Consider the following 13,453-nt stretch of genomic DNA (forward strand, 5'->3'; position numbering starts at 1 on the left):
CTTGAACAACTATTTCAAAATAATAGTAATACTAATGTCTTGTTCTTTTGAGTGAATTTGAGGGAGTGGATTTGTAGATAATTTTTGTTGTCGTTTATTTGAGTGAATTTGGAGGTAAATGAGAGTAAATTTAGAAATAAAATTTGAAAGAATTAGTATAAAATTGTATTAACGTGACAAATTAAAAAAAATTATTTTCAAATTCACTCCCATTTACCTTCAAATTCACTCAAATAAACGACAAAAAAAATTATCTTCAAATCCTCTCAAATCCACTCTCTCAAATCCACTCAAAACACTCAAAATAATATAATAAGCCCTAAGAGTTTGAGTATATAATTCTGACATCATATTATATTAAAAAAATTTAATCAAGTGTATTTAATGCAGAATACATAAATAACCATATAGAAAAGAAAAACGAAAAAAAATAAAAACATAACAAAATCAATTATAAATACGTAACTGTAACCATCAAATTCAGTGTAATATACTAATAATTAGAACTTTATGATAGAAGCCACCCAAATTCCCAGAACCTATTTATTTTAAAACCTTTTTTTTTTAGTTTTATTTTAAGCTAAAGTTCATGCCAACATTTAGAAACAAAAAAAAAACTACAAATTTCTAAATTTATATTTAGTTTGCAGCTGCACGAGCTCTTTCCTTGTAACCCTTGGCAACTTCAAGAAGCTTGTCAGTGTCTGGTATAAGGCCATTGACAGCAGGATGAGCAGCAAAATTTTCAGACCATCGGATCAAGCCAGGGTGCTTGTTTTCATCAATCAATTTTCTTGCATTCATCTTTTCCAACACTCTGATCCAACTCAGATAGCATCCAAAACCAATATCAATGAATCCAATGGTGTCTCCTCCGAAAAAGGCCTTTCCTTCACTGCCCTTGTTCATCACTTCTTCCATCCTCTCAAACACTTCTTCTGCTTCCTTAAACTCTGCCTCCTTTTCTTCATCATTCTCTTCAGCCATTAGAATACTTCTTAAGGCCTTCAACCACTACACTCCCAGTTCAAACAGTTAGTACTCATTCAATGAGAATCACATGAAACCTTAGTTATGATGATAACTAAGTTTTCATACAACTTAAAAGGAAGAAAAAGCTAACACACACATATATGTATATGAATACCTTGTCATCGATATAAGCAACCCAAAATCGGGCATTAGCTCGATCATAGGCATTTTGTGGAAGGATGGAGGGAGCATGGGTCCAAACTTCATCGATGTATTCGACTATGATTGCAGATTCACATATGGGTTTATCTGCATGGATGAGAACTGGGATTTTCTTGTGCACAGGATTTGATTTAAGAAGAAGTTCACTTTTGGGATTAAAGGTCTCTTCAATAACCTCATAATCTACACCCTTCAGGTCAAGGGCAATCTGCACCCTTAGAGAAAAAGGGCTGGACCAACCACCCAAAAGCTTCAAGTCGTTTTTAGCCATAACTATGCACTGTAATGTGTTTGTTATTTGATAGATTTTAAGTGTAAATAGATATGAGAAGGCAGGTTAGAAAAACTAACTTTTAGATGCAGCAACCAATTAATAATCAACTCAAAAGTTGAGAGGTGATACACATTGGTGTTAGGTAGTAGTGGGTTTGAAAAATTATTGTACTAATTCAATGGGAGAAAAGTTAGTTTGACACGGATCTTAAAAAAACATTTATTTTACACTACTTTTAATAAATAATATAATAATATATATTATGATTTTAAATCGAAAAGTAATATCACTGTAATAAAAAATTATTTGACCGAGTCAAATGACGAGAGGTGATGTGATCTTTTGATTTTAGAAATGTATCTATAAATTCCTCTTCGTTCAGAGTCATTCTCCTTCTACCTCACCCTTTTTATTATGTATTCCTAATTTTACGTTTTTATCCTTTATTTAATAAAATCAAAACATAATTAATAATTATTTAATAATATTTTAATCACCAACAATTTTTCTAACTATCAACAATCCAATTTTTGATTGTATGAATCTTTGCACTCCTCTTCGTGGTTCCATTCTTTCACTCATTGTAGCATAGCATTTTGTTCACTTCACTATTACTAGCATTTTGTTCACTGAACGACTAACTGTTTTGAGTTGGTGGTTCTGATTCGTGGTGGTGGTGATATGTGCTTGTGGTGATCCTTGGTGGTGGTGGTGTTGTGGCATTGGAGGAGAAGAAGAACGTCTTGAGAAAGCTCGTACAAGTTAACATTTCAATTAAACACACTTAACCGCACTTGGAGCTATGGTTTTAGATCGTTGTCGTTCGGACGCCGGTTATACACAACCGCACTTCGATTTTCAGCTGCCCCAAACCGCACTTCGACATGCGATTTTGAAGGGTCGCACTTCCAAGTGTGTTTGCACTGTGCAGCCTAATTTCCTCTAAATGTTTTGTATTTTATGTATTATGTTATATGATTTTTTATTTAATATGTGTTAGTTATTAGTCAGTTGCGTAGTTTTAGTTATGAATGACCTCTATTTCACGAAGGTTGAGGAAAACCTCCTGGGTAATTTTGAGCTTAGTTGATTTTCAACTTTTTGTGCGACTGCTTTCATGTTATTAGTATTTTTAGAATATCGTCGATTGCTTTCATGTTCTTAGTATTTTTAGAATATCCTCCGTTTGGTAGATCTTTGTGCTCAGTGACGGGAGAATTCAAACCTGTTGTAACCCGTGATGCTTGTAAAGCCACTTGTCTGGCAACTTGCATGAGTGTGCATAGCAACATATAGTTTTTGTCATTGGTTTTTGTCAGCTACGTGAAATCAACTACTTATTTGTGTAAGCCTGAGTTGGATGGGTTATGAAGTTTCCAATAGTGAAAATGTTAGTGTCCATTGTAATCTTCATACCTTGTGTCGTAGATTGGTCCCCCGATTCTTCTCCACTCATGTCTCATCATTCTTTTGCCTTCTCCATCATCCCAATGTCCTTCTCTAATTATCTTTATTTTGCCCCTTAGAAGAAGCTAATAGTATGGTCCTTTTGTAATTGTATCTTTTGATTTCTGTATTATTGGTGCGGCTTTAAGACGAGAAATGTAGTATATTTTGATTCTGAAAATTGGACTTAAGGTCCACTTGGGAAAGAAAAATAGTCTATCTCATTACATGAGCATAATAATCATTTCTAGGTCTATAAATATAAGCTTTCACTAAGAACATTGAATGTTTTTAGCTTAAACAACTTCTCTATAGTTTGATTTTAATTTTAAAAGTTTTCCTTAATTTTTTATTTATTATTTGTTATTTATTAAATTTTAATATTGTAATATTTATTGTAGGTCGTATTTAATTATATAAGATGGATAACTATCTATTTTTCGATTCTCAAATAAATTCTGATTTTATGTCGGAGTTTTCTTCTTTTCTAAATGAAGTGGGTGAGGGTAATTACACAGATCAGTTTTCCACTGATCAAATATTCCCATCACACAGCAGTTGGTGATGTTGTTAGATAGAGACAAATACATTCAGAGAAGTAAATGTTTGGACGATTCTGACGTGGTAAGTGACCTGTTTTGGACACATCCTATTTCAGTGCACTTGGTCAATTCATTTAATATTGTTTTCTTAATGGATATGACGTGCAAGACGAACAAATATCGACTTCCGTTGCTGGAGATTGTTAGAGTCACATCAACTGGTTTAACATTTACAGTTGCCTTTGCATTGCTTTCAACTGAACGCCAAAATAATTTCACTTGGGCATTGGAAAGGTTCAAAGGATTATTATTGACATCATAGGGCGATCCACGCGTTATTGTCACTGACAGCAACCTTGCTTTGATAAATGCCATTAGTAATGTATTTTCGGAGATGTATAAGATGCTATGTACATTCCACATTATGAAAAATGTTAAAGCGAAATGCAAGATGTTAGTGGATAATGTTGAGGCATGTGATGTGTTGATGAAAGTGTGGCAAAATGTCATGGATTGTGACGACCAGTCGATGTTTGGTGCTTATGTTCATTGTCTTGAGTATGCCTCTTCTGCATGGCCTCTATTTTTTTATTATGTCAACCGCACTTGGATCATTCCGTACAAGACATACTTCGTCAAGGCGTGGACGAACAAAGTTATGCATCTAGGTAACACTACAACAAATAGGTAATTTTTATTGTCAATTTTTTTACTTATGTGTTTCATATTTGTGTCTAATGTATTAATGTGTTTTGTGACAGGGTTGAGTCTGCGCACTGAACCTGAAGAGATTATTGGGATCTAGTATGGGAGACCTATGCTCCCTCCTACAACATAATAAGATCAAGGCGTCCTTTGAAAAAAGTCTTAACGTAATGAGTGATGCTTACAAAGGATTGAGCTATAGAAGACTTGTTGGACGTGTTTCACGATACGCTCTAGGACTTATTGTTGATGAAATTGAGCGAGTGAATCAAATAGGTATGGACAGTGCTCGTTGTGGATGCATTTTGATCTCAACGTACGACCTACCATGTGCTTGTGTATTAGCACGATATCAGCCTGGAATAATTCCTCTGGGTGAAATTCCTCTACAAAAAACATTACTTAAATTATTTTATTCATTGCTAAAATATATTAAAATAAACTTACAAGATGGTAATGTACCTATAGAAGAGTGGAATATCCAGTTATCTATCTGACCTCACTGAAGCTAGCATCTTCTAATTGCTCATATGTATGTGCAAGTGTTGCTCCTCCCCAAGCATATCTCGAACAAGCATTCAAGTCTCACAAAAGAAGGAGATACGAGACTCGAATTAGAGTGGCACTCTTATTCCTAAAACTTGTGCATCAAAGCAGATGCAACAAGTAGGCCCGAGCAGCACACTCCCAACGCTTCTACTCAATGCACTCCTGGTAGACCTCACGTAGCCAGCTGAGCCTAACTTTTGGACCGCGTGACTGTTTCATCTCAGCTGAAGCTTTGGTGAGGTCCACGCCAAGCAACTCCATAATATGAGATCGAGCCTCATCATACTCTAACTCCTCAACCTTACAAAATTGACCCATGATGGGTAGGTGGAGCAAATTGAGAACCGTCATCTAATGTGACACTCATCTCACCTATCGAGAGGTGGAAAGTATTAGACTTCAGGTGCCACCTCTCCGAAAAGGCAACGACCAATCCATGATCGACATACTCGTATGAGAGGTTCACTAAAGAACCCAACCCCGACATGGAGATATAAGGCTCAATGGCCTCACCGTACATTCCAAAATGCTTCAATTTTTTGCCATGGGAGATCACCTTTAACCTCCTTCGATCCTACAAAAAAACACACAATTATATAAAAAAAAACTAACAATTATTAAACAATTAACATTTAGGTTGATGACTAACCCGACCTTGACATATGGCAAATGCAACATGCTAGGTATAGTGGGTAAGTAAGGAGGTGTCATGTGGACCTCCTGGGAATCCATCATCTTCATCTTCATCTTCACCTTCAGCTTCATGTTCTTCCTCACTAGAGTCATCCTGCTGCTGAACATCCTCCTACTCAACATAATCATCCTTACCATGTCCATGTTGTATAAAATCCTCCTACTCCTCATGATCATACTCATCAATGACGTCCACGCGATATTTTTCTATGCGTCTACGAGCATATGCCGTAGGTCGTCTCCTTTCATCATGTGATGAAGATGATGGCTCACCATGAGAGGATGAAGCCTCACCACGATAAGATGATGCACATCTAGTTCTAACCATTTCTATTAACCAATTATATTATTAACATATTATATACAGAAAAATATATAATTATATAATAAAAAATATTCAAACAAATAATAACGAATCAAAAAATATAAAATTAATAATAAAATAATAAAGAAATAATTAAAATAACAAAAAAATTACATAAATAATACTTAAATAATTAGAAATAAATAAAAAATAATATGTAAGAAAATAAAATTTACAGATAATAATAACTATTTAATTAAATAAATAATTTAATAAATATTGCAATTTCATAAAAAAATTTAAAAAAATTTAAAAAAATTAAATAAAATTATATACATAATAAATAATATATAAAAATTTAAAATTTATAAGAAAACAACAATTTCAACAAAATTTAACAAACAAATAAAATAATTCAAAATATACTCCAAAAATATATTACATTTTATTTAACAACTAACATGAAAATTAAAATTAAAGAATATATCAATATCAAATTTTACAAACAAACAATATGTTCAAAATACATAAAATATACTAACGTAATAAAAAAATAAAAAACCAAAAATAATAACCTAAACCAAACCGCAACTCCATGTGCGATGACAACTAACTGCAGATCCAAGTGCGGTTAGTCTCAGCCGCAGTTCCAACTACGGATCACCCACAGTGTCATTCTTTGAAAACCCAACTGTAGATCCAACTACGATTGCAAATCGAACTGATGGCCACACTTATCCGCACTTCCAAGTGCGACAGGTGTTAACCGCAATTCCAACTACGGTTAAGCCTGCGACTCCTCTGAACGCCGTCCAACAACGATGAAGCGGAAAAAACCTAGCACAGATCAACCCGAAAAAGGATGCTCAAGCAGATCCACCAGAAAACAAGCACATACATATATTCTATCATAGCATCACACATCATGCATTATATACTAGAGCTCTAACGAAATCAAAATTACTAACTTGGACGCTAGGAAGCTTAATGTACGTGAAATGTGCGAGAAGAAGATACCCTACTACAACAACCTACAACGACACTAACACCAGTGAGGAGGGGGAAGGAAGAGCACTCATAACGTAAAAAAAATGGTGAAAAACGACAAAGGAGGGGAGCACGAGAAGAATGCGCATAAAGCTTGAGATGTGGATGGAGAAAAAAGAAGAGTGTTTTAGGGTGTGTTTAGTTGGAGGTGATTGGGGGAGAGTGATTGAGTGGATTTGAGGGGATTTGAGGGTGATTTTTTTGTGTGTTTATTTGAGGAGATTTGAAGGTAATTAAGAGTGAATTTTGGGTTGAAGTTTGTGAGAATTAGTGTAGAATTTGATTGATGTGACGATTTTAAAAATTTAATTTAATTAGTAGAAATTAAAGATTACCAAAATGTCCCTAGGTATTAAAGTAATATAAAATTATATTTATTAATGTTATATTTAATTGTAAAAATGTTTATTAAAAATTAAAAATTTGGAATAATTATTAAAAATAATTTAAAAAATATAATTAAAACACTTCTGCTACCACCTTCCTTTCACAAACCTTCTCACTCAGATCTCTCCTTCACACACCAAATAGCTACCTGCTTTCGCTTTTTCAATTTTTCTTGTTTCTATATGCTTGGAAGGTTGAGTAAAAAAATGGTGAGTATATGGAATGTTGATGAAGATTGAGATTGGTGTGAGAGTTGTGAGAGAGAGAGAAGGGTGGTGGGGCCAGAGAGAGAGTGAAGGATTTTGGGGAGTTAGGAAATATTTGAGGGGTACACGAGATATTTTGTCTAAATCCCCTCCAAATCGTCGCTTTCCCCCGGGTGACGAAAAAGGTGTCCGTCTCGCAATTGCCTCCTATTCCTTCCGCGCAGTTCTTATCAAACGAACACGACATTCACTTCGTTTCTTCGCTCCCCAATCATCGTTAACAGTAAATTAACCCCATGTGAACACAGCTTAGAAAGGGGATGTAAGCTTTCAAGCATGACATGCGACAGAGGAAGCTTTGAAGATGGGTAAGCTTTTTTATAAAACCAAAATATTCTGATTGATGCTGAGAGGAGAACAGTTGGAACTAAAAAAGAATTAGGAGGTGTTGGATGAACTTAGTGAAGTGTAGGGAAAAGCACATTTTTCTTTTATTCTTTAAAAATTGGTTTTATATTTTTAAATTAGACGTAATTAAGTCACATAATTATCTTAATATGATCGTTTGACATGACGTGAGCAAGCTAATTTTCTTAATAAGATGGTTTGACATGACGTGAGCAAGCTAATTTTCTTAATAAGATGGTTTGACATGACGTAAGCATGCTAGAAGTGCTGGCATGGCACATAGATGTGTGATTTAGAGAATGACACGAGTCACTAAAAAATCCAGACACTTATTGATGTATAAAATATATTTTATATACTATTTACCAAGCAGAGCAATAGTGTTTAAATGAATAAACATATAAACTGGAAATTTAAAACGTAAGAAAACAATTGAGTGCACCAGCCGGGAATCGAACCCGGGTCTGTACCGTGGCAGGGTACTATTCTACCACTAGACCACTGGTGCTGTTGTTTTGAGCGTTGCGAATTATTATTTCAAACTATAAACCTTAGAAGAGTATATATTTTATTGAAATTGATATTGTTAATTTTGTAATCTGTCACTGCGTTTTTCATTTGTATAAATTATATTATATGTGAATTAAAATTTAATGATTTTGAGATTAATTGAATGAAAAATAATTATAATATCATATTTTGAAAATTGAAAAATATAATTGAACTTTTGTATGTAAGTAGTAAAACCAAATTAAATGTAATAAATAAATAATAAGAAAAAAATATCAAAGCTTCTATTTCAACGTGATGAGGGAATTAAATCCAACACAAAGAAATATATTAAAATTACGAGAATAAAAATGATATATAAAAGTTGATCATAGATCAAACAAGAGATACCTACATAAAAATTTTTGACACTTGAGTCAGTAAAACCATAACGAGTATATAAAATGAGAATGAAAGAAATTGAGTGAGTACTCCATTTTAGAATGTATTGTATTTATAAGTAAATGTGGACATTATGAGTGGTTGTAAAAGTGTTATCTATTGTCATATTTTAGAGAAATTTTTTTTAGTGTTGCCAAATGTCATATTAGGTAAAAACTTTTTCATTGTTACGTATTCATATATTTTAGGCCACGATTTAAAAAAATTTGTGGTCTAAAAAAAATAATATTTGCCTTTAGTATAGTCCCTAATAACTTAGAACATGACTAAAAATTCATTCATAATTCGTTTGCTAAAGTTTAGGCAATGATTTTTTACTAATATGTGATTGTGATTTTTCATTGCTTACTAAAGTATTTTTGTTGTAGTGGGACAAAAAATGTAAAAATGGTAATTGATTGTGAAATAATTATTTATTTTTTTCATATATTACATTCAAGGATATTTGTGATATACTATGCTTATAATTATATTTATTATGGCATATTTGTGATATACTATGCTTATAATTATATTTATTATGGCATGATATTGGGTGTTGCTCCCTCCACCACCACACCTTTTTCTCTCCACCTCTCCTTTACTATTTTGTCCTTCAGTAAAATTTTATTTTTAGGGTTATTATTTTTTAATTTTATCCCTTCACAACCTATTTCACTAATAACCTATTCTAGTCCCGTCAATGAGTAAAATACTTTTCTTTCATTTTAACATTATATTTCTTCCTCTCTTTCTTTCGTCGTTGTGAGATACTACAAGTTGCAAAGGTTGGTGGTGGTGGAAAGAATTATCAAGCAGTCTCCCTCTCGTGGTGCAGTATCGCTCTCGTGGTGCAGTATCGATCTCGTGGTGCAGTGCGTGGAGTGGTGCAGTGTGTGTCGTGCTTCCCCGTATTCGAATAAACCTTGAAATAAAACCCTAAAATAAAAAACGTAACCTTTAAACGTGACATCCTTCAACGGATGTCAACATCTTTCAACGGATGTCAACATCCTTCAACGGATGTCAACATCCGTTTAAGGAAAAACGGATGTCGACATCCGTTTTAATTAAACAGATGTTGACATCCGTTGAAGATGTCACCTCCTTTTAAAGGTTACTTTTTTTATTTTAGAGTTTGTTTTTGATGTATACTTCCTCACGCTGGTTGATGCTCTGGACGCTCCTCGATGCTCCTCCACACGACGGCAGTAATGGAAGCTTTCAAACCAAAAAAAAACTAGGAAGAAAAAGGAATGGAAGTGCGAGAAAAGGGAAGAGAGTTCCGTGGGTGGGTGCTGAAAAAGTAAAATTAAGGTTTCAAATTATTTAAAATAGGGTAAAAGTAAAAATCTTTTTAACTTAAGGATACAGTGGAGGGAGCAACACCCCATGATATTTATTAGAGTTGTTAAACCTGATTCATCACAGATTTAAACGAGTTAAAAAAATTTGTAAAAATCAAAATTGGACCTGACCTACTAAGAATGTAAATTAACTAAAATGGAAACCCTTCATTGCACTAGTATCCTTAAGAAACTCAAATTTGAAAATTTAAAAAAAAAAACCATATGAATAAAGTATAGGTTGCTTTGATACCAATTGAACAAATTTCTAAAATATAATAAGTGTGTCTAGTCACGTATTTTTAGCCATACAAATCCAAAATGTATGACAAAAGAAATGTACTTGAGTTTTTCATTAGAAACTATGAGTAATAAGATTAACCACAGGTATATAATCTTCAAAGCATAGAAGGTCGACATTATTTTTTGTTATCTTTATTTATTGAAATAAAGAGAAAAAAAACTCTAATACAATAATTAATATTACTTTCTCAATAATTGAGGATCATAACCTATTTTATATTTGTTGTGAGTCACGTTCTAAATTTTTAATAATTTTAATTTGATCATTGATCAAATCAGAATATTAGTATAAAATATCTGCATATCAACTTTTCATATAAATATTATACCCTTAGTTAATATAATATTAAAAAACCATTTTATAATTTTATTTAATCATATAATAATCCTTACAAATTTCAATAATGTATATAATCCAAAAGTTTTAACAATTATTAAAATTTATATATATATATATATATATATATATATATATATATATATGTGTGTGTGTGTGTGTGTGTGTGATTATTTAATAATTTATATTTTAATAAACTATTTTAATTGAAAGATTACAACTTAAAAAGAAAGTGGGTGAAGGATATATGGTATATTAAATTAAAAACCTGGTAATGCATATATTGATGTTACGTGTTGTGAAAGGGAAAATAAAATTGCATATTAGAAAAAGAAAAGAAATTGAATTGAAAATGAATTTTTGCATCAATCCCTTGACAATCTACTTTTATAAATAAAATAATTATAAAAAAGTGATTTTTTGTATTTGTAAAAAAATTTAAAATACTTTGAATCTAAGCATGTCTTGGATACAAAAATATCATGATGTATATAATTGGAACAATCCAAGTGATGTATTATTTATATATATTCTTTTCTGATAAAAAATGTAAGTTCTACATGATTTGTCTTCACCTTCTCTTTTGGTCTGTTCTGGGTTCTCCATCCTTAGAGATAGTGAAAAGTTTCAAAAAAATGTTGAAAAAAAAATTGGAGAGTAAAAATACAATTTAATATATAAATAAATTTACTTTAAAAAAGTTTTAAATTACAAGTTTGGGTAACCTTCGTCCTTTATTTCAGTGTGTAGCTGTTATGGGTCCTATGGTATATTAGACCCATTAAACGAAAAGTCCATAGATACTTCTTCCCTCAAGTTTTCTTCCTACACCTCCAAACTAACTGTTCTTTTGAGTAATTTGTTTTTTCTCTCCCACAATTATTCCAGCTACCTACCACTAATTCTTCTTAACGGTACACATCCGTTCATTTACTCATTAAAATCCAATTTAGAAAATTACTCAATTTGGAAATCTGCTTAAAAAATTTCAAAATTAAATTAAAAAATTCATAAAATTAACCAAATTTTAAAATTCAATTTAAAATATTAACCTATTCAAAATTTTATTAAAAAATTTATCACTAAATTTTGAAATCTGAATAAAATTCACGGATATTAAATTTTGAAATCCCACCAACACTGTTTTTATTCTATTGTAAAATCCAGGATAGTAACTATGCTAATAAATATATATATTAAATAAAAATAATAATAAAAAATAATAATGATAATAATAATAATAATAATGATAATAATAATAATAATATTAATTATAATAATAATAAAAAAAACATAATAATCATAATAATAAAAATAAAAATAAAAATAATAAAAATAATAATAATAAAAATAAATATAATAAAATAATAATAATAATAATTTATTATTATTTAAATTGAAGTGCGAGTGGTAAATAATAATAAAATCTAAATCTCAATATATTTAAAAATCCGATTAACATATTTCTTTAAATTTGTTATCTAAGGTTGAAAATAATAATAATAATAATAATAATAATAATAATAAAATTTAATATATGATAATATTAACTAAAATTAATATATGTTAATCGGTTTCAAAATTCACTTAACGTGTTTTCTTAAATCTTTAAGATAAAAATTATTATTGTAATAATAATAATACTAAAAATAAAATAATAATAATAATATTAATACTAAAAATAAAAATAATAATAAATTTAATCTTAACATATGTCAAAATTGTAACATATTCATATTAAATAGGGTATGAACTATCACAATATTCAAACCCATACATAGAGTTATCTAAAATAACTATAAATATATTCTTTATATACAACACCAAAGGAGAAAATAAAATAAATATTTATAAAAAGTCTTTCAAAATAAAATTTGAATAGCTAACTACTCTACCCAACCATACATTTACGTCATCACCTCCCAAAACCTATTCCATTGAGATGTTATCACCATTTGCAAAAAGAAACAAAACATACACAAACAACAAAAACAAAAAACACACAAGGGTAAGCTAATGTTAAAAGAAACAACCACGCGATATATAGATTAATCATACATCACATTTCATATAAAGTTAAACAAACATCCTAAATACTTTAAACCACCACAAAAAATTTCCAAAGAAATTCCTCTCACAAAGCACATCACGTTAACATAAACTTTTCACACATAAATAAACAACAAGTCGTTTGTAGTAAGATTTAATTACCAACCTTAAGAGAAACCACTAAAGCAATAGAATGTCACAACAAAGAGAGTATGTAAAAGACCATGGTGCTAAGCAGCACATCCTTGTCACGTAGCGCCATTTTTCGCGCAAAACTGGCGCCTGAGCGCCTTTCTATTTTAGCTGAGCACCAAAGCTCTCAACTTTTTGGCGTGCAAGAATCGTTGGCTGCGGTTGAGTGCCACACCAGAAGGGCAAAAATCTCCAAATTATCTTCGGTTGCCCCCCATACCTATCCAAATGATCAAAATGACATCCTAGACACTGGGAATGATTTAAAAACAGGTTTATAACTTAAATTAGATATGAATTTGATGATTTGGTCAGGAATCAAGGTTCAACTACTCAACCTACAACTAAAGTCTCATGTATTTCATCTCTCTTGCTTTAAACCACGTTCCTAATACTCTAAGTGGCCAACTAAATCCTAAATGAGCTCCAAATAAACATCAAACAACATATTTGCTCAAAAGACCAGAAACAAGGTGCACTAAACCAACTTGACTACTAGCAATTGCCTAAACTCACTTCCAAACCCTCTACTTCAACACAG

The 13,453-nt window shown here is 31.4% G+C and overlaps 1 protein-coding gene and 1 non-coding gene across 2 annotated transcripts; both read right to left on the reverse strand.

The window, feature by feature from the left end:
- Positions 1 to 428: 428 nt before the first annotated feature.
- On the reverse strand, positions 429 to 1,538 carry LOC124831757 (glutathione S-transferase U17-like). The gene is made up of 2 exons (XM_047305835.2): positions 1,148 to 1,538; positions 429 to 1,014 (listed from the first exon to the last, which is right to left on the reverse strand). The coding sequence occupies exons 1-2, from the start codon at positions 1,463 to 1,465 to the stop codon at positions 640 to 642; spliced, it is 693 nt and encodes a 230-aa protein (XP_047161791.2). The 5' UTR covers positions 1,466 to 1,538; the 3' UTR covers positions 429 to 639.
- Positions 1,539 to 8,192: 6,654 nt separating this feature from the next.
- Positions 8,193 to 8,263, reverse strand: TRNAG-GCC (transfer RNA glycine (anticodon GCC)). The gene has a single exon. It is a non-coding gene; the product is annotated as a tRNA-Gly (tRNA).
- Between the last annotated feature and the right edge of the window lie 5,190 nt (positions 8,264 to 13,453).

Source organism: Vigna umbellata, chromosome 3 (assembly GCF_029865625.1).
Source record: "Vigna umbellata cultivar VRB3 chromosome 3, Vumbellata_1.0, whole genome shotgun sequence".
NCBI lineage: Eukaryota > Viridiplantae > Streptophyta > Magnoliopsida > Fabales > Fabaceae > Vigna > Vigna umbellata.